At 47.1% G+C, this 25,788-nt stretch overlaps 1 protein-coding gene and 1 pseudogene across 2 annotated transcripts; one reads left to right on the top strand and one right to left on the bottom strand.

Annotated features, from left to right (window-relative positions):
* Nucleotides 1-9,647: 9,647 nt before the first annotated feature.
* Nucleotides 9,648-14,592, bottom strand: LOC142846411 (nucleolar complex protein 4 homolog). 2 transcript variants are annotated; one of them, XM_075966899.1, is made up of 15 exons: nt 14,435-14,592; nt 14,223-14,343; nt 13,659-13,765; nt 13,039-13,146; nt 12,256-12,405; nt 12,056-12,155; nt 11,903-11,937; nt 11,578-11,628; nt 11,380-11,491; nt 11,082-11,142; nt 10,799-10,909; nt 10,527-10,687; nt 10,354-10,436; nt 10,022-10,135; nt 9,648-9,934 (listed from the first exon to the last, which is right to left on the bottom strand). In XM_075966899.1, exons 1-15 carry the CDS (start codon nt 14,549-14,551, stop codon nt 9,815-9,817), a joined length of 1,551 nt encoding a protein of 516 aa, XP_075823014.1. In that variant the 5' UTR covers nt 14,552-14,592; the 3' UTR covers nt 9,648-9,814. The 2 variants fall into 2 exon arrangements, with proteins under 2 accessions (XP_075823014.1, XP_075823015.1); XM_075966900.1 differs by lacking the exon at nt 11,578-11,628.
* Nucleotides 14,593-14,637: 45 nt separating this feature from the next.
* LOC142846410 (ATP-dependent RNA helicase DDX51-like) lies at nt 14,638-23,807 on the top strand (annotated as a pseudogene).
* Nucleotides 23,808-25,788: the final 1,981 nt, after the last annotated feature.

The raw sequence follows: 25,788 nt of genomic DNA, 5'->3' as shown, positions 1-25,788 counted from the left end.
GTAACAAAGCAAGCATCCACAGCTACAAAAGTAACCACCTGTGTCTTATCAGATCACCATGGATTAAAGTTAGAATTCAACAACAATGCTACCCCCAGAAAGCCCACAAACTCATGGAAACTGAACAGTCAACTACTGAACAATACCTGGATTAAGGAAGAAATAAAGAAAGAAATTAAAGTCTTCCTGGAATTCAATGAAAATAAAGAAACAACATACTCAAACTTATGGGACACTATGAAAGCAGTCCTAAGAGGAAAGTTCAGAGCACTAAGTGCCCACTTAAAGAAAACAGAGAAAGCTCACATTGGAGACTTAACAGCCCACCTGAAAGCTCTAGAAAAAAAAGAAGCAGACTCACCTAGGAGGAGTAGAAGACTGGAAATAATCAAACTGAGGGCTGAAATCAACAAAATAGAAACACAGAAAACAATACAAAGGATCAATGAAACAAAAAGCTGGTTCCTGGAGAAAATCAACAAGATTGACAAACCCCTATCCAAACTAATCAAATGGCAGAGAGAGAATTTGCAAATTATTAAGATCAGAAATGAAAAGGGGGACATAACCACAGACACAGAGGAAATTCAGAGAATCATTAGATCTTACTACAAGTCTATATGCCACAAAACTGGAAAATGTAAAGGAAATGGATACTTTTTTAGATAAATATCATTCACAAAAGTTAAATCAGGACCAGGTGAACAATCTAAATAGACCTGTTAGTCGCGAAGAATTAGAAGAGGTTATCAAAAACCTCCCTACCAAAAAAAGCCCAGGACCAGATGGTTGCAATGTGGAATTCTACCAGAACTTCCAAGAAGACCTAATACCTATACTCCTTAATGTATTTCACAATATAGAAACAGAAGAGGCATTGCCAAATTCCTTTTAAGAAGCTACAGTTACTCTGATACCAAAACCACACACAGACTCAACCAAGAAAGAGAATTATAGACCAATCTCACTCATGAACATCGATGCAAAAATCCTCAACAAAATACTGGCAAACCGAATCCAAGACACATCAGAAAAATTATCCATTATGATCAAGTAGGCTTCATCCCAGGGATGCAGGGCTGGTTCAACATACAAAAATCTGTCAATGTAATCCATCATATAAATAAACTGAAAGAAAAAAAACCATATGATCATTTCATTAGATGCTGAAAAAGCATTTGACAAAATTCAACATCCATTTATGATAAAAGTATTGTAGAGATTAGGGATACAAGGGTCATACCTAAATATTATAAAACTATATACAGCAAGCCAACAGCTAACATCAAATTAAATGGAGAGAAACTCAAAGCCATCCCACTAAACTCAGGAACACGACAAGGCTGTCCACTCTCTCCATACCTCTTCAATATAGTGCTTGAAGTTCTAGCAATAGCAATAAGACAACATAAGGGGATCAAGGGGATTCGAATTGGAAAGGAAGAAGTTAAACTTTCGTTATTTGCAGATGATATGATAGTGTACATAAGCGACCCCCAAAACTCCACCAAAGAACTTTTACAGCTGATAAACACCTTTAGTAATGTGGCAGGATACAAGATCAACTCCAAAAAATCAGTCGCCCTCTTATACACAAAGGATATGGAAGCAGAGAGGGAAATCAGAGAAGCATCACCTTTCACGATAGCCACAAATAGCATAAAATATCTTGGGGTAACTCTAACCAAGGAAGTGAAAGATCTATTTGACAAGAACTTTAAGGCATTGAAGAAAGAAATTGAGGAGTATACCAGAAAATGGAAGGACCTCCCTTGCTCTTGGATTGGGAGGATCAACATAGTAAAAATGGCAGTTCTACCAAAGGCAATTTATAGATTCAATGCAATCCCCATCAAGGTCCCATCAAAATTCTTCACAGATCTGGAGAGGACAATAATCAACTTTATATGGAAAAACAAAAAACCCAGGATAGCCAAAACAATCCTATACAATAAAGGATCTTCTGGAGGCATTACCATTCCTGACTTCAAACTCTATTACAGAGCTACAGTGATGAAAACAATGTGGTACTGGCATAAAAACAGAGAAGTCGACCAACCCTAACTGTAACCATAACCCTAACTCTCACCATAACCCTAACAATAAACCAAACCCTACACCCTAATCCTAACACTAAAATATACCTAATAATAAACCTAACACTCACCCTAACACTAAACCCTATCCTAACAATAACCCTAAAAATAAACCAAATCCTAAACCCTAACCCTAACCGTAATCTTAACCCTAACCCTTATCTTCACACTAGGCCTAGCTCTAACCCTAACACTAGATGTAATACTAATCCAAGCTTTAGCCCTAATATTAACACTAACCCTAACACTAGCTTTAGCTCTAAACGTAACACTAACCCTAACCCTAAACTAACCTTAACACTAACTGTAACCTTAGCAATAACTCTAAACTTATATCTAGCCCTAAACATAAGCCTAGCCCTAACCCTAACCCTAGAACTAGGTCTAAGCCTTACTCTAGCCATTACACTAATACAAGCCCTAGTACTAACCCTAACCCTAACCGTAATCTTAACCCTAACGCTAACCCTAACCCTACCCTAGCCCTAACCCTAATCCTCACACTAGGCCTAGCTCTAACCCCAACCCTACATGTAACACTAATCCAAGCCATAGCCCTAACCCTAACCCTAAAACTAACACTAACCCTAACCATAAACCCTAACCCTAACCCTAACCTTAGCAATAATTCTAACCTTAGATCTAGCACTAACAATAAAACTAGCCCTAACCCTAACCCTCGCCATTACACTAATCCAAGCCCTAGTCCTAACCCTAACCGTAATCCTAAAACTAACCCTAACCCTGACCCTAACATTAAACCCTAACCCTCACCATGACACTAACAGTAAACCAAACCCTGCACCCTAACCCTAGCCCTAATCCTAACACTAAATTATACCTTTTAATAAACCTAACACTAACCCTAACACTAAACACTACCCTAACCATAACCCTAAAAATAAACCAAACCCTAAACCCTAATCCTAAACGTAATCTTAAACCTAACACTAACCCTAACCCTAACCACTAACACTAACCCTAACCGTAGCAATAACTCTAACCTTATATCTAGCCCTAACCATAAGCATAGCCCTAACCCTAACCCTAGCACTAGGTCTAAGCCTAACCCTAGACATTACACTAATCCAAGCCCTAGACCTAACCCTAAGCCTAACCCTAACCCTAACCGTAATCTTAACCCTAAAGCTAACCATAACTCTACCCTAGCTCTAACCCTAATCCTCAAACTAGGCCTAGCTCTAACCCTAACCCTACATGTAACCCTAATCCAAGCCATAACCCTAACACTAACTCTAACCCTAGGTCTAGCTCTAAAAGTAACACTAACCCTAACCCTAACCCTAACCTATCCTTAACACTAACCCTAATCTTAGCAATAACTCTAAACTTATATCTAGCCCTAAACATAAGCCTAGCCCTAACCCTAACCCTAGCACTAGGTCTAACCCTAACCCTAGCCATTACACTAATCCAAGCCCTAGTTAACCCTAACCCTAACCCTAACCCTCCCCCTAAACATAATAATAACGCTAACACTAAACCTAACACTAAACACTAACTCTCACCATATCCCTAACAATAAATCAAACCCTACACCCTAACCGTAGCCCTAAACCTAACACTAAATTATACCTTTTAATAAACCTAACACTAACCCTAACACTAAACACTACCCTAACCATAACCCTAAAAATAAACCAAACCCTAAACCCTAACAATAACCCTAACCGTAATCTTAATGCTAACCCTAACCCTAAACTTAGCAATAACTCTAACCTTAGATCTAGCCCTAAACATTGTTCTAGCCCTAACTCTAACCCTAGCACTATGTATAAGATTAACCCTAGCCATTACACTAATCCAGGCCTTAGTCCTAACCCTAACCCTATCACTAAATCCTAACCCTCACCATAACCCTATCAATAAACCAAACCCTACACCCTAACACTAGCCCTAATCCTGACACTAAAATATAGCTAATAATAAACCTAACACTAACCCTAACACTAAACCCTGCCCTAACGATAAACCTTAAAATAAACCAAAACCTAAAACCTAACCCCAATCCTAACCGTAATATTAACCCTAATGCTAATCCTAAACCTAACCCTAACCCTAACCTTAGCAATAACTCTAACCTTAGATGTAGCCCTAACCATAAGCCTAGCCCTAACCCTAACCCTAACCCTAGCACTAGGTCTAAGCCTAACCCTAGCCATTACACTAATCGAAGCCCTAGTCCTAACCCTAATGCTAACCCTAACCCTAATCTTAACCCTAACGCTAACCCTAACCCTACCCTAGCCCTAATCCTAACCCTAACCCTAGCTCTAGCTCTAACCGTAACACTAACCCTAACCCTCACCTAACCTTAACACTAACCCTAACCTTAGCAATAACACTAACCTTAGATCTAGCCCTAACCATAAGCCTAGCCCTAACCCTAACCCTAGCACTAGGTCTAAGCCTAACCCTAACCCTAATCCAAGCCCTAGTCCTAACCCTAACACTAACCTGATGGAGGAAGGTCATTGGCCCATTTTATTGGTTAGAGCATAGGTAGGTGGAGTAAACAGAACAGAACGCTGGGAGGAAGAGGAAGTGAGCTCAGACTCAACAGCTCTCCTCTCAGGAGCAGATGCCTGAGAGAGACGCCATGCCCCGCTCCTGGGCAGACACACGCAATGAAGCTCCGACCTAGAATCTTCCTGATAAGACCGGTGCTCACAGATTATTAGAGATGGGTTGATCGGTATATCAGAATTAGCCAGTAAGGGCAAAAGCTAAAGGGCCAAGCAGTGATTAAAAGAATACAGTGTCCGTGTAATTATTTCGGGGCATAAGCTAGCCGAGCAGGCGGATGGGGTGTTGGGGACGCAGCCCCGCCGCCCTTATTACTACACTAACCCTAACCCTAACCCTAAACCAAACCCATTACACTAATCCAAGCCCTAGTTCTAACCCGAACCCTAAATCTGACCCTACCCTAACCGTAATCTTAACCTTAACGATAACCCTAACACTACCCTAGCCCTAACCCTAATCCTCACACCAGGCCTAGCTCTAACGCTAACCCTAGATGTAACACTAATCAAAGCCATAGCCCTAACACTAACCCTGGCACTAGCTCTAACCGTAACCCTAAAACTAACCTTAACCTAACCTAACCTAACCTAACCTAACCTTAACACTACCCCTAACCTTAGCAATAACTCTAACCTTAGATCTAGCCCTAACCGTAAGCCTAGCCCTAACCCTAACACTAGGTCTAAGCCTAACCCTAGCCATTACACTAATCCAAGCCCTAGTCCTAACCCTAACCCTAAACATAATAACCCTAACCCTAACCCTCACCATAACCCTAACAATAAACCAAACCCTACACCCTAACCCTAATCCTAACACTAAAATATACCTAATAATAAACCTAACGCTAAACCCTACCCTACCCATAACCCTAAAAATAAACCAAACCCTACACCCTAACCCTAACCCTAATCTTAACCCTAATGCTAACCCTAACCCTACATTAGCCCTAACCCTAATCCTTACACTAGGCCTAGCTCTAATCCTAACCCTACATGTAACACTAAACCAAGCCGTAGCCCTAACCCTAAACCCTAACCCTAATCTTAACAATAACTCTAACCTTAGATCTAGCCCTAACCATAAGCTTATCCCTAACTCTAACCCTAGCCATTACACTAAACTGACCTCAGCTCCAGGAATGTGCTGCAAAGGCCAATTGATGTGAGATAGTAAAATTTAAGGAGGACCAGATGTTTCCGAAAACCTGCCCTGGCAGAAACCTTGTCAGTGATTTGTTTCTTTTTTAGGGTTTTTGAGCCCCAAAACTGACCAATGGTTTCAGAAATTTTCTTATTCTGTATTCCCACTGCCCAATCCTAAATCATAGAGATATGTGCTTTCTTAACTGCAGCACTTCCCCTTTATTTTTTAAAAAAGAAAACAAATTTTTTTTCATTTTACATACTAACTCCAGTTGCCACTCTCTCCCCTCCTCTCATTCCCTCCACCTTTCCCCCACTCCACCCCCCATTCACTCTCCAGAAGGCACATTGCTCCAAGGAAGGAAGGACCAAGGCCCTCCCCATTATATCCAAGTTGAGCAAGGCATTCATCCAAAAAGAATGGGTTCCAAAAAGCCAGTACAAGCAGCAGGGACAAATCCTGGTGCCACTGCCAGTGGCCCCAGTCTACCCCAGTCATACAAGTGCCACCCACATTCAGAGGGTCTAGCTTGGTTCTATGCTGGTTCCTTCCCTGTCTGGCCAGAGTTGGTGAGCTCCCATTAGCTCAGGTAAGCCATTTTCAATGGGTGTACCCACATCATAATCTTGACCTCTTTGCTCATATTCTCACTCCTCCTACTCTTCAACTGGATATTTTGATTGAGGTAGCCATTATGGGGCTAGCAAGAAACCTGGCACTAGAGAAATGCCCAGGAATCCACAAGGATGACTCCAGATAAGACCCTAAGCAATAGTGGAGAGGGTGCCTGAACTGGCCTTGCCCTGTAGTCAAATGTCACCAATTGAGCCTTCATCCAGTAACTCATGTGGAGACAAGGGCAGAGACCTGCAGCAGAGCACTGGGCTGATGAGCTCCTACAGTACTTCCCCTTTAAAAGCTGATCTCTTCCTGAGCTGGTGGCTGACCCTACTGCCTTCTTACCCATTGTGTTGGTGTGCTGGAGGTTTGTAGTCCAGGCTTAAGCTTGCTAAATACCCTTTTACATTTACATTGGAAACTGGCTTCATAGATTTATTTTGGGGTTCCAAAACATGGGCACAACAGTACGTGAATCCTAAATATTGGGCTCTGAGTTATTTATACTGTTAACTTTTGCTTTGCTCAGATTGTGACTGTGCTCTGGTTCTTCCCTCTTGAAGTAAAAAAGTGCTTTTGCAGAAGCCCACAGTTAAAGCTTTCTTAAAAAGAGATCTTGGAGTTTTACAGAGAATTTGGATTTTGTTGTTGCTGTTGTTATTGTCTTTTTTTTTTTTTTTTTGGTTTTTTTGAGACAGGGTTTCTCTGTGGTTTTGGAGCCTGTCCTGGAACTAGCTCTTGTAGACCAGGCTTATTGTCTTGTTTTTTGAGACAGATATCTCTGTGCACCTCTGGCTGTCCTGGAACTCCCTCAGTAGACCAGGCTGGCATCAACCTCACAAATATCTGTTTGCCTCTGCCTCCCTCCGATGGGCTTAAGGGTGCACTACTACTGCCTACTGAGACTGCTTATTTTTGAAGAGACAACTTTTTTTTTTTACAACTTTTAACGGGTTTTAATTTGTAAGGCTATGGGAATTTCAAAGTCTGTAAAATATCTTATATTGTGTTATCTTTATTAACGTGTTCATCTTAAGGATGAACAGTGATGCGTTGTGTGTCGAGTTGACAAGAAGTCAGCTGTACTGGCTGGTTTTATGTGAACTTGACAAAAGCTAGAGGCATCCAAAAGGGAGCCCTCAAATTTAAAAAAAAATGGATCCATAAGATCCAGCTGTGCATTTTCATTATTGATAAGGGAAGGCTTAGCACATTGTGGGTGGGGCGACCTCTGAGCTGGTGGATCTGGGTTCTATAAGCAGGCTCATCTGTGGATGGTGGTGGCACACACCTTTAACCCCACACTAGAGAGGCAGAGGTAGGTGGATCTTTGTGAATTCAGGGCCAGCCTGGTCTACAGAGCGAGTTCCAGAACAACCAAGGCTACCTCCATAGTCTCTACCATAAGTTCCTGCCATTTGAGTTCCTGTCCCTACTTTCTTTGATGAACAATGTTATAAGCCAAACAAACCCTTTCCTCCCTAAGGTGCTTTGGTCATGTGAGTCAACACAGCAATAGAAACCCCAAGACAAACCCGTATCACCAATGCTATGTAGGTGGTACTGGGGCCAGTGCCATTTAAAGCCAGAACCTCTCCTCCTGCCTCTTGCAATTGACTCTCCAGCCAACCCTGACTGAATACTAGAAGGGACATCCCCAATTCATACTGATGGCTGGTGTCCAAGTCGTATCTGCATGGGTGCCAAACCAGAACGGGCAGGTAGCAGCAATACGAATGAAAATAAGCACTGGCAAAGGAACCATAAGGATAACAATATGGGAACTTTGGTCAGTAACTGACAGTTGGGCAGTACTCAAAGGCCTGACTTTATGATGACCCAGTGGTAAAGGAAAAGCCATCAGGTGATTGGGCAACCACTTTAAGGGCAACAGTGGGCAGGAGAAAATTAAGAGCTGGAGTCCCTGGTAGTTTATATAAAACATCTACCTTCTGAGACCCCCAGGGAAATGAGAAACATATCTTTACCAAGGCAAGAGCCACAGGAGCCAGCATAGGATGGGATGGAAAATACCAAATACTGGCATACTGGTAAAACCCTCCAACATTCAGCACATTATCCAGTCCTGTGAGGCTTGCTCCCAGTTTTGGCCCCTGTGCATAGATGCAATGGCAGAATCCATGTGTGAGATCTGCCTGATAAGGGACTGCCAGTCAGTGAGTGTGTATGTCCTCACTTGTGTAGACACCACCACAGGCCTTTCCCTGCAAGCAAGCAACATGTGAGGTGGCCCTAAAGAGCCTGACCCCACTAGATGTTATACACATTGCCCACAGAGAACTAAGCACAGGGAGGGATGACTCACAACTGTAGTCACTAACATGGAGTAGCTGCCTTCCAGGAGACTCCTCTGCCTCCTCCTGGGCAGCTTGCTCACTCCCATACCTTCCGTTCTATGTGATTCACAGAAGTTTGGCCTCAGGAAGTTCTGGGCATCCCACAGAGCTTCCAGGGTCCTCTTGCTGATCCCAACCATCTTACCATCATAGCTCAGTTCCACCTGTGGAGTACCACCAAGTCCACATTTCAAACAGAGCTTGAATAATGGGGCAATTTAGAGAAATGGTGTGGCCAGCAGAAATGCCCTCAGGCAGGAACCAGAATGACTGGAGGAGAGCAAAACTGTGGCTAAGGCAATGACATATGGAAGCCAGTCCTGTGTTCCCAAATCTGCACATGACAAACAAATCCACCCACCATCATTTCTGTCAAAGCCTTACAAGTCATGCACAGTAGGGCCTACTGGCCAATCCCTTGCAAATGGGTTCACACAGATTCCAAACAGCCAAACTGGGAGTAGAAACAGGACAGTATACTCATCTGCTTGAATCACTACAGATCCAAGACATCTCTTTGAACAACCTTCAGATGAAACTGATAGAAACTAGACTCTCTGTGGTAAAGAGCAAGTAGACTTACAGCAGCCCAGAAGATTGGGGCAGATCTGTGTCCCCAGGACACCACTTGGGTACCCTGCCTCACATGAGTCTAAACTAAGCACAGATATAGCAGGGCTGCACTATTACAAAATGGGCCCAGTGCTCCTGCGCCACCTCCCCAGGATCTCTGTGGAAGTATCCAAGCCCTCTGTCCTGTCCTCCAGGCTACAAGAAAGGCAGAGGACTCTGGCAGCCCCTGCCTGCCTAGCAGGGAAGATAGTTGGCCCAAAGATTCCAACTCTGCTCAAGACCTGACTGGCCAGATATACTCCCTTTAAAAAAAAAAAAAAAAAACATTTATTTGAACGCAGACATGGTGGTAGACCCTTGTACCTCAGCACCAGGGAAGCTGAGCCAGGGGGACCACAAGTTACAGGCCAGCCTGGGTTACAAAGTGAGAGTCTGTCTCAGACACAAAAAAAATTCTTAGGAGATGAGGCCAGGTCAGGTGAGAGTGAAGAGCTGGGTGCAGAGGTGATCCTGTCGGCCCAGCAGGCCTTTGGATGGGATGAACTCCAGGGGCACTGACCCAGGTGCCTTCTTCTTCAGGTCCTGCTCAAAGATCTGCAAAGGACAGACAATGGGTGGCATTGGGCTGGATGCAGTAGTCCCCGTGGCCTGCATCCCAACAGCCCTCTGCACAGCTCTCACCTCATAAGCAGTAAGTTCCAGGAGTGGCGCAATGCTGACCTCAGGGACAGATAGCACCTGGTTGATGACCCCGGCAGCTCTGGATACCTCAGGATGGTAGTGCTGCTGAAGAGTCTAGGAGCAAGTTAGAGTGATGTCAGAAACCTCATGACATAGCAGCAGGGCCTTAGAATGGAGCTTGAAGCCCTGAGCCAGTGTGGGGTCACCAGCAACTGAGTATCTTAGCATACCCTGGCATGGTGCCCTGTGTGACCAAGATCTCTAGGGGCTGCTGGAGATGTGTCAGTGGAGATTCAAATGCCTTCTAGAGGCTGGACAGGCAGATGACTCACCTGCAGCTCCCACAAGCAGCTCTCCAAGGCATGGCTCCTGGCTGGATCTTTCTCTACTGGGTCATATGGATCAGCATCTAGCTCTACAAACAGGATCAAGATTCCATTTGCCACCTGGCCTTTCGGACCAAAGGAGCCAGGGTGTGCCATGATGCCCAGCTACTCACACTCACCAATGCCCTGTGGACGATGCACCATAACTCGGCAGGCAGGGTGTCTACGCAACAGGTTGCAGATAAAGGGCAGGACCATAAGAAGGGCCTCAGGAGGTGCTGTTAAGGCCAGCCGGGCCAGGCGTTTGGCAAAGGCAGCTACCAGGTAGGCGGGGAGGTGGCTGAGAGGGAAATAGGTATGAGAAAATAGGTCCCCAAACATCCTTCCACTGCCTCCCTAACCAGAACTATAGCCCCCACAGACCATGGAGCTGGATATTCCCAAAACTCACGAGGAGGAAAGGAAGAGGTCGGCCAAGTGAAAGAACCGGGCTCGGTACTTGACATGAAAGATGGATGGATCCAGGAGGCCATAGAGCTTTTGATAGAAATCAGGGTATTCCCTGAGGGAGGGAGCAGAGAGGACACAGGAGGTGAACTGGTTAAAGGGACAGAACCCCCCAGGTAAGCAAGGCTCCTCCTCTTGCACGTCTTCTGCATTAACCTCCCAGGTGAGCAAAAGGCCTTTGAGAGAAAACTAGACAGCAGACCAGAGTGGTCCTATTTGGTACTCACAGGTTATGATTATGGATTAGGATGAAAAGCCCATTCAAGGCCAGGAGGCTGATGGCACCACCTGCAGAAACACAGGAAGACATGAGGCTACCTACACCTTGCTCACCCTGGGCCTGAGTAGGTAAGGGAAGAGTGGGCATAGATGCAGGTGGCCAGCCTATAGAGAGACTGACTACCTACGGTCACATGCAGGAAGGTTATGGGAGTTTAGCTCAGATCTGTCAGGCAGGAGATGGCAGCTGGGCCCATGCACAGTGAGTGCCCCTTGCTGAATAACCTAAGTGGAAGTCTCACTCACCCACATCACAAGCACTTGTGAGGAAGTCAATCATGAGGGTGGGCTGAGCCAGGTGGGGCAGGATGGAGTCATGCATAGCCACTAGTACCTTCTTGTAGAGGCTGAGGGGCAGCTGTAGAGATCATGGCAGTCATGGAGCTGCTTCCCTTGCTCCCACTGCCCACAATAAAACCAGGGGCTTCACCCACCACACCCTACCTTATGTTTAAGGAACCCAAGCCACATCTCCTGGAAAGCTTTTCTGTGTTCCTGCAACAGGACCAGGCAATATGTGTATCCTGATAAACCCCAGACCCACCCAGTCCTTCTGCAGTCAACTGTGGGCCTTTGACCCTGAAAGACCCAGGCCAGTCTGTGATGCCAAGTCTCAGCACAAGGAGAGACAAAGAACAGAGGGGAGCAGGACTCAAGTCTGAAGCTGGTTATAGTAACAAATAAAAGTGGCATCACTTGAGACAATGGAGTACATGCTATTGCCTATAACTGCCAAGGAAGGTCTTCAGTCTCTCTGAAAGCATCTCACCTTCAAGTGAATGACCTTCCACTTGTCTGACGTCTCTGAAATCACAGCAAAAAGGGGAAGACAGTGGCTAGCCAGGCTGAGAGGCCTGGATCTCTCCAGGAGCCCTCCTACCAGGGTCAGGCTCCAGTGGGCCTTAACCTGCTCAGAACTCACGTGTGTGCTTCACATAGAACTTGGTAAGGTCATGCTCTTGGAGGGGCAGGTTCACAGCAGACAGCAACATGAAGGCATTGTTCCAGAAGGTGGGTGACACCTGCAGAAAGCCTAGCCTGAGCAATTGTCCAGGCTGCTGCCATCTACTTGCCTCCCTGAGGCACTAGGGCATAGGATGGTGATGGAACCCAGCTTTTCACCTCAGATTGCTGGCTGGTGGCTTGGGCTACAGTGCTTGTGGCCGCCTGCATTGTGTGGTACCGTATATCATCATATTCCAAGTATTCGCAGAACTGGGAGATAAGCAGGCTGTGGTCATCCTCGGGTGTGAGCAGGCCTCCTACCACTGCCTGGGGAGAAAGACAGGGTGAATGACTCTCTTCCACAAAATGGTCCTAGCATGGTGAAGAAGGATGTCACCATCCATCAAGCTCCACACCACCAGGCTGTCTGCCATTTCCTCTCCAATTCACAAGACAGAATATAGTGATATTTCATTTGCATTTCAATAAAGTTTGCCTGGGGATCAGAGAGTAAAACATCCCCACTGGTCAGCCTTACAGACTAGACAGTGGTGACACACACCTTTAATCCTAGAAGCTATACTAGTTTGCCATCCAAACTGGTCGGAAGTAGTGCACACCTTTAGTTCCAGTACTAGAGAGGAATATCGGAGGCGAGGAGACAGCTCTCAGTCTGGTTCTGAGGATTCCTGGGGGCAGCATCACCATTTCAGACTGAGGTAGAGGTAAAAGCCAGTGGCTGGCTATTTTGCTTTTATGAACTTCAGGCTGAATGCCAATATCTGTCTCTGGGTTTTTATTAATTGTGCTACAATAGAGACCTGTGAGCAGTAAGCCTTGCTTAGTTCCCAGGTCAAAGCAAGACAGGAACATAATATGCCCCAGCTATCTGTTCAGGAAACTAACGAAACCATCTTAGGCTTGGCCACCATAGTCTTCCAGATCCCACTAAGGCCTTACCCTGAAGAGTGTGCGGGGAAAGAGGTAGTGACTTTCCCACTGGGGCTTCTCCAGGGGTTTCGCTCCTTCCAGCTGCACAAACTTCATGAGTGTCTTGAGGGCCAGCTCCTGGGAAGCAGAGAAAGAGTAACCATGATGTCCCCATCTAGATGGCCTACCAGAGTTCACCTAGCCTCAGGGTCGCTCCCAACCAGGCTTTGGCCCGGGCCAAGAAGTAGGAGAGAAAGGAGACCACATCTTACCTTGCTCCGTGTTACATGTATGTGATGATGGTGACAGTGACATGCTCTTGTTGACTTGGGACAGAACTTATAACAGAATTTGGCCTGAGGCATGTACACAAGCTGGGCTTGCAGGGGAAGCCACCTAACTGCTCTCTCATCAAGCAATTTTGGAGATACCACACCAAACATGACAATATGCAAAGCAGATACGGTGCCCAGAACTAGGGTTACAGACACCACATCTTCAGAGCCAGATAAATCATACCACAAATACCATACCATAAATCTTTGTGGAAGAAGACATGTAACTTCTCTTAAACAGGAAGAGAGGTATTCACAAAAGCAGCCCCTACACCTGTGCTTTAAAGAAGCTGGGCCAAGGACTTCAAGACTCACCTTGACTTGGAAGGAGGGATGGGTCAGGAGCTCCTCCAGGCGATTACAGCAGCTGTGATAGCGGTGTCTCATCCAAACTTTGTATTTGTGTGTGGCTCCCTGGGATCCTGAGAACAGAGGAGAGCTAACTCCCATTGATGTTTGTGTGCCAAGCCAGACCAAGGTCCTAAACCCAGTCCCGCCTTCCCAATGTCTCCCATCTTCAGTTGTGAACCTGTACCCAGACCAGGCCTTGGAAAAGACCATTTCTTATCTCTGCAAACTGGGACTAGATATTAAAATACAGTTCTTCTCACTTTGCCTCAGGATCTGGATCTCCCAAACATTAGGGCAGTGACAGCACCAAACTTTGAAGTGGCACAATTAAAACCCTGAGGAAAAAAGTTGCTAGTATACGAGTTCGTGTAGGCCTGGAAGTACACGTATCTCACTTTCTGAGCCACAATGGACTGAGTCCTCCTACAGGGCCCCGGCTTGGCGTGTTCCTCCTGGTGTCATTTAATAAGGCGGGTCCCGTTGGGGCGGCCTGGCGGACAGCACCCCAGCCCCTCCAGGTCACTTTACCTGCCAGGACCTCGTCCTCGCGCGGCAGCGTGCCCACGAAGAGCTCTTCCCGCTCCAGCAAGGTACCGAAGAGTCGGCTGCACGTACGCACTCCTTCCTGGATATCCTCAGGGTCCTCGGACTGAGGCGGGAGGTCAGAAAGGGTGACGCTGGGCCCAGCTGTGCCTCCCGTTTGCCGCCCCAGGGCCGCCCCCGCTGCCCGCGCGGCTCACCTGAAGTACAGCCAGGATGTCAAACACCGCGTTGGCCTGGCCACGGCTCGTTAGCACCGCCTGTAGTAGACGGCCAAGCTCCCCACGGGAGCCCGCCGAAGCCAGGTGACGATCCATGCCGCCGCGAGGGACTGACGAGTTTGGTCGCGCCCGTGACGTCTGCGATGGTGGGTCTGGTTACGTCATCAGGGAGCGCCGAGGAAGAGCGACAGCGTGCTGCGACTATGGCACTATTCCAAGTAGCGCGGTACGCAGGCCTGGAGGCTTCCGGACTGGGGGATGCAGAGGTAGAGGCGGGTAGCTGGTCACCAGTGCTGCTCGAGCGGCTGCAGAACAGAGCCGGTGAGCGGCAGCAGCAGGAACCGAAGCCTGAACCTGCCGGGGAGGCCGCGGAAGCGGCAGGCAGGCGGCGTCTACGGCCCCGGCGGCGGCTTGGCTGCTCTGTGGCTCAGAGCCCGGAGGACCCTAGGGCGAAGAGGCAGAAAGCGGACTACAGTGTGCATGCAGGTGGGCCATGTGGCCGAGGTGTGGACGGGGCTTGGAGTCTTTTTCCTGGGTGCGCTGCGGGGTTTATGTCCCCTCTGTTGTTGTGTCGCGCGGGGAGAGGCGAAGAGTCGCCTGGAAAGCTCAACACCGACTTAGAGGACTCAGGTGAGAAGCCCCCAGAGGAGGCCTCGAGACCCCCGGCTCCAGGGCCTGTGCTGGGGAACTTTGCAAGAAGGAAGACACTGAAGGTGAGTAAGTCTGGCCGTCCGCCCGCTGCTCTTAAGCTTTATCGGGGCGGGGTGGGGGGTGTTGTTTGTGGGTTTTGTTTTGTTTTTGCCCTTACGTGGCCCTAACTATAGAATGGCGGGAGGCTTATAGATTCCTTAGGGTATGTGTGGACACTCTTGAAACTGAAGTCCACAGACGTGTAAGACCTATTGGACACTGGTGTGTCTGGCGGCCCCCGCAGAAACATTTCTGGCCGTAGTGAGGCAATTGCTGGTCTGGGCGTCTTGTCCGAAGACTGCCAAGAATGGGTGGTGGTGAAGGGTTGACTAAGTCAGCTCTTGCATAAGGGTTGGCTGCTCCATGTGAGTGCTGCTCCCTTTCTTAGGTCCCCTTGCTGGCCTAAAATGAGAGTCAGGGTGGCTTAAGGAAACCTGCCCTGCTAATACGTTCTTCACCCTGCTAATGTTTGCCCTCGTTTTCCAGCACTTACTCTCCCTAGGTGCCTCTATAGAAGCTGCTGTTAGGGTCTCTTCTGTTGTTCCTAGTTTCTGATAACTGGTGTTGCTCCATGAGCCTGAAGGGCTCTGCAGAACTCTTGTGGTTCTTTTTACTCTTTTAGGTCCAGCCTTTCCTGCCAGCATGGCTGGCAAAGCCAAGCTGTGTCAAGAAGAGCGTCACTGAGGATCTTACTCCTATCGAAGACATCCATGAAGTTCACCCTGACTTGCAGAAGCAGCTGAGGGCTAATGTCATCTCTTCCTACTTTCCAGGTCCTTCAGCCCTGGGCAGATGATGGGGTGAACTTCCCAAGGCAGCCTTCCCTGGGCTGTCAGGGCTCCATTATATAAGGGCTGTGGTTTAGGGGTCCCTACTTCACACTGGATCAGTGAGCTTCTGCATCCTTGGGCTCAGGTTCCTGATGATTATCTTAGGTCTTATCCAATCCAGGTGCCATCTTTGGCCAGGAGATCTCCTGGGTGACATGGTATATTCTAGCATATAATTCACCTGTTCCTTTTCTTCCTTCGTTACAGTCCAGGCGCTGTGATTCCTGCCCTCTTGGAGAGTGCAGATAGTGGGTTTTTAGTAGGCAGAGGTGGATACCAACCTAGTGACCTCTGTGTGTCTGCCCCAACGGGCAGTGGGAAAACACTGGCATTTGTTGTCCCTGTGGTACAAGTGAGTATCAGAGTACACATTTCTAGCTAGAGCACAGCAGGGAGGGTCCTGGTGGCACAGATCATTTCTGTCCCTACAGGCCCTGCTGCATCGAGTGGTCTGCCACATCCGTGCACTGGTTGTGCTTCCTACTAAGGACCTGGCCCAACAGGTATGCCCCTCTGTATCCAGAAGTCTGTATCCCCAGCTTTAGTTGCCCTGCTGGATGTACATGGTACTTATCCCTTGACCACCTGTGTTAAACTCAAGAGTCTTTGTCATAGCAGGGGCCACCGTCTATTTTAGACCAGTGACAGACTCCTTTTGCAGGTGAGCAAAGTATTCAACATCTACACGGATACCACACCTCTGCGGGTTGCTTTGGTGACTGGACAGAAGTCACTGGCCAAGGAGTAGGAGAGCCTTCTCCAGAAGATGTAGGTGTGCCAGGTGGTGGGCTCTGCAGGAGGTCGCTCCCCAGCCTAGCTGGTGTCCTTTGATTAGGGTGGTGTTAGTGCTTTACATGTGAGGCTTTGCTGTTAGATGGCCCTTCTTTGAGTCTTTCTGGTCTGTAGGGTAGATGGTTACCGATGCCTGGCTGATATTGTGGTGGCCACACCTGGCCGCCTGGTGGACCACATTGACCAGACCCCAGGATTCAGCCTCCAGCAGCTCCTCTTCCTGGTAGGCCACCTTCTGGACACTTGGGTCCCTGAGCTGGGGTGATGTCATTGGGGAGTCTTCAGTTGACCCTTGGTTCCTGTCTGCTGTAGATCATTGATGAGGCTGACCGGATGATAGACAGCATGCTCCAATCCTGGCTGCCCAGAGTGGTGGCAGCAGCCTTCTACAGTGCAGGCCCCTCAGGCTCCTGTGCCCTACTCCAGAGGACACAGCCCCCGGCTGTGACTGCTGCCAGGTACCCTGCTGCTCCCTTTCTCAGCTCCCCTTGCTGGCCCTAAAATAGCAGTCAGAGTGGCTTGAGGAATCCTGTCCTAACACGCCCTTGGTTTTCCAGCACTTGCTCTCCTTAGATGCCTCTACAGAAGTTACTGTTCTCAGCCACACTGACCCAGAACCCTGAGAAACTGCAGCGGCTTGGCCTCTACCAGCCAAGGCTTTTTTCCACAAAGCTGGGACACAGTTGCCCTAAAGACACAGTTGAGATGGATGGAAATTTTGGGGGGAAGTACACCTTCCCTGTGGGGCTCACGGTAAGCAAGTAGGGCATGTGGGGCAAGTTGGTGCCTAGGCCCAGGGCTTCTGGCTAGCACCTGCTGTCCATTTCCCACAGCACCACTATGTACCCTGTAAACTCAGCTCGAAGCCACTTATTGTCTTACACCTGGTCCTTGGGGTGAACTTCTCAAGGGCCCTTTGCTTCACTAACTCTCGAGAGAATTCCCACAGGTAAGCTGAACCAAGGCGGGGTATAGCTAATACAGACTAGATCCTGGCACCACCTGGCTTCTATTTCTTACCTACCCAGGCTCTTCCTGTTAACACAAGCTTTTGGGGGTGTGAATGTGGCTGAATTCTCCTCCCGCTATGGACCTGGCCAAAGGAAAAAATCTTGAAGCAGTTTGAACAGGGAAAGATCCAGCTGTGAGTCCATGGAAAACAGATAGGACCTGACTGTGTAGTGGTGGGGTGCTCCTGGGTTAGCTGTGAGTCCATGGAAAACAGACAGGACCTGACTGTGTAGTGGTGGGGTGCTCCTGGGTTAGCTGTGAGTCCATGGAAAACAGACAGGACCTAACTGTGTAGTGGTGGGGTGTTCCTGGGTTAGCTGTGAGTCCATGGAAAACAGACAGGACCTGACTGTGTAGTGGTGGGGTGCTCCTGGGTTAGCTGTGAGTCCATGGAAAACAGACAGGACCTGACTGTGTAGTGGTGGGGTGCTCCTGGGTCAGCCGGCTCCCAAGAGAGCCGAGTGGGTACACATGTGACTGCTGAGTGTTTCTGGCCCTCTGAGCCCTGTACCCATGTCTCCTCAGCCTTATCAGTACAGATGCTACTGCTCGAGGCATCGACGTGCAGGGTGTGGAGCTGGTGATCAACTATGATGCCCCCCCAGTACCTACGAACTTATGTGCATAGGTAAAGTCTAGTCACTAGTGGCTGCTGTGGGGCTTATGAGCTTATGAGCTCTTGGCCATTATATGTGGGATCTTGCATCATGGTTTGTGTGCTGTGTGGCCAAGAGAGCAGGTGTCCAATTAGGTCTCCAGGGTTAGGGCCAGAAAACACTTATGCTTGGTTTCAGGATTGGGAGAACAGCCTGAGCTGGAAAAACAGGCCAGGCCTTCACACTTCTCCTGAAAGTGGAGGTAAGACCATGTAGTTCCCAGCAGATGTCATGGGTAAATGCATGCTACTGCAAATGGCATTTGTTCCCACCCTGTCCATGAAACCCCTTTCCTTTAGGAAAGGAAGTTCCTCCAGAAGGTATCAGAAGCTGGGGTGCCTGAGGTGGCACACCATGAGATCCCCAGGGAGCTCCTGCAGCCCCTGGTCCCTCATTACGAGATGGTCTTGTCTCAGCTGGATAAGATTGTCAAGGTGAGTGCTTTTGGACCCAGGTGGGGCTTTTGCAAATCCAGCTCAGCTCTGGTAATGCCATCACACATTCTAGGAAAGGGAGGTAAGCAGGAAGCAGCCTCATGCCATGGGACATGCCTCCTGAGCACAGCGCCTGTTGTGTCCCAGTTGTAGGGCAAGGGCTCTGCAGACAGCAGGTAAGGATGATCCCTTTTCTCCACAGGAAGAGCAAAAGCTGAAGACGGCCTAGATGGGAGCAAAAGCCCAGGGGGAACATCCTGCTGAAATGAATGTTGTGTTTAAGCAAAAGATACGGCTCCTTGGGGTTCCACTAGAAACAACCCTTCTCTGCAAGCACCGTGGTCATCTTGGACTAGGCAGCCCAGATGTTGGCTTGGTCCTGAAAAGTAATGGCCCTTGGTTTGTACTGCTGGGGTCCAACTGTCTTTGGAAATAAGCTCAGGTAAAGCTGAAGGGTGCCTTCAGGAATGTGATGAAAAACTATGGTCAGCCTTATGGTGACAGCAGATTAAAGTGTGCCTAGCATTAGCATTTCATGTCTACAGAGAGACTGTGGTGAGCCTGTCCCAGACAAGTCACTGAAGTCCAGGAATAGGTTGGTTTAAGATGTTTCCATGGCTACTAGCCTTCAAGATGGTACCCACATAAGCATGAAGTAAATTACAGGAGAGTGCTTGTCTGAACATAGTCAAAGAGACTGTGCTTTTTGTAAAAAATTAAATAAGTAAATAAAAAGAAAGAAAAATCTATAGTATTAAGATAAACTGTTTTCATTTATATTTAAAAAAAATGGATAACTTGAACTCATGCCAATTTCCTGATAGCTTCAACACACTAATACCCCTCTAATTCAGGACACCTAGGCTAGCTCAAGAAAGCAACACAGGCCACTGGCACCATCCTCAGGCCCTTGCTGACTCTAGGATTTTGTTCATGAGATTAATTTAGAATCTGCTAGCAGCTAGTTTGAGAGTCAGACTTCCATTTTATTGTTGACATTACTAATGCTTTGAACATCTTATACAATGAAATGAAATCTCCACTCATCTCCGCACCCACCTAAGTCCAAAGTTTTTTGTTGTTCTTTTTAAACCTACTGAATTGATTTTGTTGTTTACTCAAAAGTGCCTACAAGGGCTCACAGGACAAAGAAAACTGACTTCCAGCAGCAATGAAATGCCAGTAGTTCTTCCTCAGCTACTGGTAGAATTGTGCATGCTGTCATATTATTCTCTTGTGTCTGGAAAAAAGCTTTCCTTTAAATTACGCACCACCTTATTCTGCCTCTATGTATGCCTGAGGTCACCAGATCTCACTATAAATGGCTGTGAGACACAATGTGATTGTCGGGAATAGAACTCAGGACCTCTGGAAGAGCCCACCTCTGGCTCTTAACTTTTCTCTGTACCCTCTTCCTTGGAGAGAGGTATGGAATGTCCGCTTTAGGGCCCAACACTGCACACAGTCTCTTACTTTGTACCAGTTGAGCAGCTGCCATCTAGTGCAGTCAGCTTTTATGATGAGAGCTGAGAGGTGCACTTAATCTATGGGTATGGGAATATCATCAAAAGTCATTTTAACAGTATGCTCATTAACAGAATAATAGTATTTGTTTTTCGAGCCCATAATCTGTCTAACCACAGGTTCTTGGCCCCATTAACAGTACCTAATATGGGTTCTATCACATGGGACAGGCCTTTAATCCAATCAGAAAGTGGGTGAGAGGGGCTGGAGAGATGGCTCAGAGGTTAAGAGCACTAGCTGCTCTTCCAGAGGTCCTGAGTTCAATTCCCAGCAACCACATGGTGGCTCACAACCATCTATAATGAGATCTGGTGCCTCTTCTGGTGTATATATGTTAACAGAACATTGTATGCATAATAAATAGATAAATCTTTAAAAAAAAAAAGAAAGTGGGTGAGAGGCTAGAGATTAGTAATTGAGCATTTTCTGTGATGCAGAGGTTTGGTTTCTAGTACCTACATGATAGCTGCCTGCAGTGTTTGGGGGTCCTCAAAAGGGGAACCCATTCCTGGTTCAGTGGTTATTTGCTAGCATGTGTTATCTAGTTGGGATTTTGAGCTTCCCCCGCCCCAACATAGAGTAACTTCATTTAAACTAGTATGTATATATTACAATGTGTCTATAGAAGGTTTCCAATATAGCTTTTTCAAAAGTATTATTGGTAACAAAGTTAATACATCTTGAAGTTACTTAAGACTGCTACCACAGGGCAGGGAACCCTGACAGCTCTTTGGACTGGAGAGGGAGGGGGAGAAGGGTGGGAGGAGGGGGAGGGAAATGGGAGGCTGGGAGGAGGTGGAAACTTGTTTTTTTTTCTCATTTTCTCAATAAAAAAAAGAAAAAAAAGACTGCTATCCTACTGTGTGTCAAACTTTTACTGTAATCTTAGGTACTCTTCATGCCCTGACCCAGATAATGCACATGTATCTTTTTTTTTAAAGCAGCAAATAAAGACTTGGAAGCAACTTTCTAAAATCTACCATAAAGATTGGTTGGTTGATAAATAATTATGTCTGTTATCTGGGTCAGTTGGGCCTGATTGGACCCAGTGACTTTTCCCTTGTGAAACTCAGCTAAAGATTTCTATAAAGTATTCCCCTTGGGGTGCTTGCTTTGCTGTCAATAAAGACAGAGTGAAGCTCTTTGTGAGCTCCATACAATGTGTGGTGGGGAAAATGGCTTGGTAGGCAGGTAGGCAAGATGAATGAGTTTGGGGTCAGCCTTAGGGTTGTGCAGTGGGTAGGGATAGGCAGGAAAGTGAGTGCTTTTTCCCCATTCCCCCTCTGAAAACCCCTGGCTAACTTTAACCCCCTTGCCTCTCTGCTGGGGATTAAGGGTGTGTACCACTACATCTTGAGGTCCATTTTTATGGACAGTGTCAGAAATGATCACATCTACTATCTTGATCAAGATCAGCACTCGACTGTCACCTGTTGGATCTGTACAAGATCAGGCATCTAGTGAAGGTGGTGGACACACCATGGGACCAGCCAGGGAGGGCCACCTGGGATCTGCTTGCGTGAGGCTGGGTACTAGCTGAACCCCCAAGGCCTTTCAGAAAGGAAGCGGTGTGAAGGCTGACTTTTGCATGACAGTCCTAAGTAGTAATCAAAACATTATTTTTCTGGTGTTTTTCTACTTAGTGAAGAGGGGCTCAACTTGCAGCCCTTTTGGCACTGTGAAGTCCTGAAACAGACACAGCAACCCATGGTGGAAAGCTGCACAGGAACCCAGATGTCAGTAGCTTCAAGGCCAAGGAACTAAAGAGGAAGACTTTGAACATGCAAGCCCTGCATTGCTTTGGAGCAATACATACACAGAAGGCTTTGTTTTCTAACCAACACATCCTTACTCCAAACACTGGTCATGAAAGACAAAACAAGGATGTAGAAAGGTCACTTTTATTAGCCTTTGCTTGTAGGACATCAAAACCCTATTCAAATACAAATGTTTGTGTTTACAAAGTATTTACAATTTCAGTCCTGTTTATTACATTTTTTTAAAAAAAAAAAGAAAACAGCTATCTGGTTGAAAAATGGATGAAAGTAACTGCCAAAAATGAAGACCCTGCCTCTTGCTCCCACCAACCACCTGGCTTGGGCACACTGAAGTATGCTGCCACAACAGTGGGAAGGATGGAGAAAAAGGTGAGTGCAACATTGACCAAGGACCCCCACTGAGCTCAGTTCTGCCTGGGGACTATGGGGAATAGGAATTGCTTCTGGGAGCCAGGTACCCAGGAACCTCCCAAGGGCTTTTCTTCCCCTAACACAGCACACACTAAGCCAAAACAATGGGTTTTTGCTTGTAGGACAGGTTTGTGGTTCAGAAAATATTAAACCTCTTCTGGTTTTTCAACACCTAATTGCTACTTTTATCCCAAGTTTCACATTATGAGCTCAAAAGTGAGTTCTAGGTGGGCTTCAGGATGTATTGTCAAATTCCTGCCCACACAGTACACAAAGAGTGGGATGGACATGACCGGGAAGAATACTCAAACAATACAACTCCTGTCTTCAAGGCTGCAGTTCTGACAGCATAGACCTCACAGACTTAACTTCCAGGCTTCAGCACTGATGTGGAACATGGGCCTTCAACTCTGGCAGGTAAGAAGGCACAGTCAGCCTGTTAAGCCCAAGAATGCCATACAAGTCACCTTACAGTGGTAAGAAGAGTGAACTTAGGACTGAACTTTCATTCCAACCCTTTCTCCTTCAATTGCAGGCCTGTCACTGCAACAGCTGTTTAAATCCATGAAGAGCTGCTGGGGTGGCACAACAACAATGCCTTCCAGACTAGACCAGGACAGCAATAAGGGAACCTGGGTATCAACTGCACCAGGCTGCCCTATACATGTAACCCACACTAGCTTCTCACAAGAACACTGTAAAGGATCTCAGTACAGTGTGTATAAACACAAACTTGGCTATACAGAAATGGTGTCAGTCCCAGAGCCTCATTCAAAGGAAAGCCACTGCCCACTGGTGCAAGATGGGTGCTCATAATGCAAGCTAGGACCTCACTGGCATATTGAGTGAAGGCTCTGGAAAGGGGTGGGGTAGGGGCATCTGATGGTCTGCTCTTGTCTCCTACATCTCCCTGAACATTCAATAGTACCAAAGACCATGGCTGAGCTGGAGCCTGCTGTAGGACATGCTGCCCCTACCACATAACTGAGTAGTGTACACTACAGAAGAAAAGACTGATGTGGACATTGCCCACACAGTGAAACCATCAAAGACTGCAACTGTCGCTTTTTCAGTTAGTCACACACAGGAGAAAGTCAAATCACTTTGGCCAACCTAGGTAGCAGCAGATCCCAGAGTCCAAAAACAGTAGAGCATTCTGCTAAGATAAGACAGCCTTTCCATAGTGCCAACCAGTTTCCTTCCTATTGGCATGGAGGCTTGGGTGTCTTCAGCCTCACAGCAGGGACTCGCATCTGTAATTTGGGCTGCTGGCTTGGGCTGTCAGAGCTGGCTGGAAGCTGTGCTGGGGCTGGACCACCAAGGGTCTGCAGTGAGGCAGAGGCTGTAGTTACCACCTGCTGCTGAAGGAGCTTCTGCTGCACCACTTGGGCTGTGGCAGTCACCGTTGGGATCATCTGTACCTGTTGCCCTGCTGCTGTTGCCTGTGTGAGTGTCACTGTCTGTGGAGAAGCCTGAGCCAAGATGAGATCACAGGTCACTGGAGAACAGCCCTGGCAATGCTGTCCCTCTAACAGAGAACTACCACATACACCTAGTAGCCTCAGCAAAACAGCAAAGGATGTAGACCAATATAAGGGGGGTTAGTTAATTTTTTTTTAAGTTCATGGGCAGCTTTAAAAATAACGTCACCACTTTAATCAAATACTACTTCACTGAAAGTGAAAACAAACCAGAGGGTTCTGGTTCAGAAAGGGGTGTTTTCACTTGCCAGCTTCTCTCCCAGAAGCTGTGATCCTGTCTTGTGGAACATTAAAAGGTACCTGCTGAGAGCAGGTTGGGGCACAGGTCTGGTTTTTCCTTGGAAATTCCCCCTCAGTAGGTCATTTTCCCCAAAAGCTCATGTTTTTGTGTGAATTATGAAAGCCAAAAGTAATTCTCTAATCACTAGTATTCTGCTTCTGAAACACATTTGCCCCCCAGCACCCTCCAGGTCTCTGTGCACTCTACCTGTTGAGAAGCTGATGCAACCTGCTGGATGCTGGCCACAGGTGTTTGTTGTTGTACAACTTGAGGAAGTTTTGCAACCTTTGACAAAACAAGGCAAGCATAGGATTCAAAATACATGCACAAATATCTTTCTCTGCTTTTAAGCAAACAAATAATGGCAGGTAACATGGAGAATCAATATCAAGTATGCCCACCAGGATCCTAGGAGGTTAAAAAGCAACTGACTCACTTTCAGAAGCAATCCATTTAATAACTCAAAATTCTTGGTTCACATTTTAACTTTTCCTTGGGACTGATTATACATGAATTAGATTTGGAAGTGAACTGCACTCATCTGAGTTCTTAGTGACACCGGATAAAGGTTTTGTATAGAGGCAAGCCCAGTGGGCCAGGTCTTACCAGGAGAGACACCAAAATTTCTCAGTGGTTTCATCCATCATAACTGAAAGCTCACGTTCTATAAAGCAAAACTTTCTGCCCTGTGTTCACTTCCTGTTGTGTTCACTTCTTGCTGTTGTCAAAACTGAACAACGCTGAAGCTGTAGCTCAGTAATGAAACTTGTGCAGCATGCATGTAGCCCTAGGTTGAATTCTTAGAATCATGAAAGCTACAAAAGTTCCACACACACTGAAGTATGGTAGTCCACACCAGACTACCTGAGCAGAAGGATGGTAAGTTTGAGGTCAGCCTGGGCAAGGCCAGCCGAAGTGAAACTCTTATCAAGCTAGCTGACTGTTCTTTTTTTTTCTTTTTTTTTATTGATAAAAGGAGAATAATAAAGAAAAAAACAAATTTCCACCTCCTCCCAGCCTCCCATTTCCCTCCCCCTCCTCCCACCCCTCTCCTCCTCCTCCCACCCCTCTCCCCCTCTCCTCACTCCTCTCTCCCTCCCTCTCCAGCCCAAAGAGCAGTCAGGGCTCCCCGCCCCGTGGTAAGTCCCAGGTCCTCCCCCCTCCGTCCACATCCAGGAAGGTGAACATCCAAACTGGCCAGGCTCCCACCAAGCCTAGCTGACTGTTCTTTTTTTTTTTTTTTTTTGGTTTTTCGAGACAGGGTTTCTCTGTGGCTTTGGAGCCTGTCCTGGAACTAGCTCTGTAGACCAGGCTGGCCTCGAACTCACAGAGATCCGCCTGCCTCTGCCTCCCGAGTGCTGGGATTAAAGGCGTGCGCCACCACCGCCCGGCTAGCTGACTGTTCTTTAGTCAGACTTCTGTAACCTCAAGCCTGCACAAAGGAGA

The sequence above is a fragment of the Microtus pennsylvanicus genome, chromosome 3, assembly GCF_037038515.1.
Source record: "Microtus pennsylvanicus isolate mMicPen1 chromosome 3, mMicPen1.hap1, whole genome shotgun sequence".
Lineage (NCBI taxonomy): Eukaryota > Metazoa > Chordata > Mammalia > Rodentia > Cricetidae > Microtus > Microtus pennsylvanicus.
The sequence above is the reverse complement of the archived record's forward strand: the minus strand, read 5'-3'. Positions and strand labels throughout refer to the sequence as shown.

Excerpts from the sequence above, each read along its gene's own strand:
- LOC142846411 (XM_075966899.1), bottom strand. The coding sequence starts at position 14,551 with ATGGATCGTCACCTGGCTTCGGCGGGCTCCCGTGGGGAGCTTGGCCGT. Across the intron at positions 12,156-12,255 it reads CCACCAGCCAGCAATCTGAG|GTGTCACCCACCTTCTGGAA; the intron begins GTGAAAAGCTGG and ends GGCTTTCTGCAG. Across the intron at positions 9,935-10,021 it reads TGGAACTTACTGCTTATGAG|ATCTTTGAGCAGGACCTGAA; the intron begins GTGAGAGCTGTG and ends TGTCCTTTGCAG.